This window comes from Austrofundulus limnaeus, unplaced genomic scaffold, assembly GCF_001266775.1.
Source record: "Austrofundulus limnaeus strain Quisiro unplaced genomic scaffold, Austrofundulus_limnaeus-1.0 Scaffold36, whole genome shotgun sequence".
In the NCBI taxonomy this organism is placed as follows: domain Eukaryota; kingdom Metazoa; phylum Chordata; class Actinopteri; order Cyprinodontiformes; family Rivulidae; genus Austrofundulus; species Austrofundulus limnaeus.
The window spans coordinates 2,681,773-2,683,342 of NW_013952438.1; the positions used below are offsets into that span (position 1 = coordinate 2,681,773).

Genomic DNA, 1,570 nt, shown 5'->3' on the forward strand with positions numbered 1-1,570 from the left:
GTGTGTGTGTGTGTGTGTGTGTGTGTGTGTGTGTGTGCGTGTGCGTGTGTGTGTGCAAACGAACGCCTCGCCACCAGCTGAGTGCGAGCCGACCGTTCAGCTCCAGATCTAATATGCTGGGCTTTACTCCAGGGAAAAATAGGTAAACAAAATGGATTTATGGTTGTAAAGTGACACAGAATGAAAAGTTCAAACCACGTAAATATTATTTTGCAAAAAATAATAAATGCAAAAAATGATCACAGTTTTAATAAAAAACAAAAAAAACAAAACAATAGATCACTCATGTTTCTGGCTGTCCAAACTGACCTCTGTTGTGTAGTTTAGTGGATGTGTTTGGTTGAAATGCATTCGCTCCACTCCTGATGACGTTCTGACATCCAGCTGATGTAAGGATGATGTGATGTTACCCAGGACGAGCTTTAAACTAGTGTCTTCTTCCTCCAGGGCCAAATGCTCAGCTACAGTATCGTTTAGCTCTGCAGTTAGCCTCTCCTTCTGCTGCTGCATTTGTGAGAGTCTGACATGAAAGGAGAAATAAAAAAGAAAATGCAATAAAGTAGTATCCCTTGCTAAAAAAACGCATCTGGTAAAATCAGGATGTTTTATTCATATGATTATTTATGCTCAAATATTAACAAGATATGTTATTGCTGCGGAATCATAATTGCCTCACATCAGCATTTTAACTGGAGTCTTTGGGATTATACCCACGGTTGACATGAACACATAAAAAGCATGTGGTATGTGAGTAAAAAGGAGAAGGGAGGTGGTGACATGGTGCAAAGAATGCATGATGGAAAATGAAAGGTGTTAAGCACAGAGCAGAAAATGTTCAAATTGGCCCTTTTTTTGTCAGCTTCACAGCTGTAATGATATCCAATATGTTTCGCCTCAACAGAGCAGATAAACAAACAGCCCAGGCAGTTCTTCTTGGCTGCAAAACATTCATTTTCACTATAATTAATTACCATTATTGGCAGGGTACAGAAATACTGGAATATTATGCTTTTTTTGAGATATAATTGTGCTTGTTACATGCCTATGGCTCTAAATCACTAATGGGTGATTGGGTGAACCATCTGGAAATATCACAGTGCCTGAATGAAAGGCAAGTTTGGAATTTTTTATTTATTTATTTGTACAGTATTTTAGTATAAAAGGGCTATTCATTACCAAACAACTAATGTGTTGATGCAGGGCTGAACAGTGTTACCAGGCTGCATTAAAAAAAGTTACAAGATGGCAGTTTGGAAATTCTAATTTATATTTGTATATATATTAAAACTAGGGGTGCAACGATACAGAAAATTCACGATTCGGTTCGGTTCGATACTTTAGTCTCACGGCTCGATATTTTTTCGATACAAAAAAGAGAAATTTCCATGCCCCTTATAACTTGTAATTTATGTCAATTAATTATGAACGTTTGTTTAATCTCAAAGGTACAGTTTTTAAATCAAATGTTGCTGAAACAGCAAGTTTCTCAGTGGATCTGCGCTCAAAAATGCAGCCTAGGTGGAATAGTCTATATATATATATATATACACTCACCGGCCACTTTATTAGG

The 1,570-nt window shown here is 37.2% G+C and overlaps 1 protein-coding gene across 1 annotated transcript in view; it reads right to left on the minus strand.

Moving 5' to 3' along the window:
• Positions 1-1,570, minus strand: part of lamc3 (laminin, gamma 3) — a 222,388-nt gene that overhangs the window by 9,611 nt on the left and 211,207 nt on the right. The window contains exon 22 of the mRNA XM_014006615.1: positions 310-520. Within this exon, the coding sequence (XP_013862069.1) occupies positions 310-520 (211 nt within the window). The remainder of the gene's footprint in view (positions 1-309; positions 521-1,570) is intronic.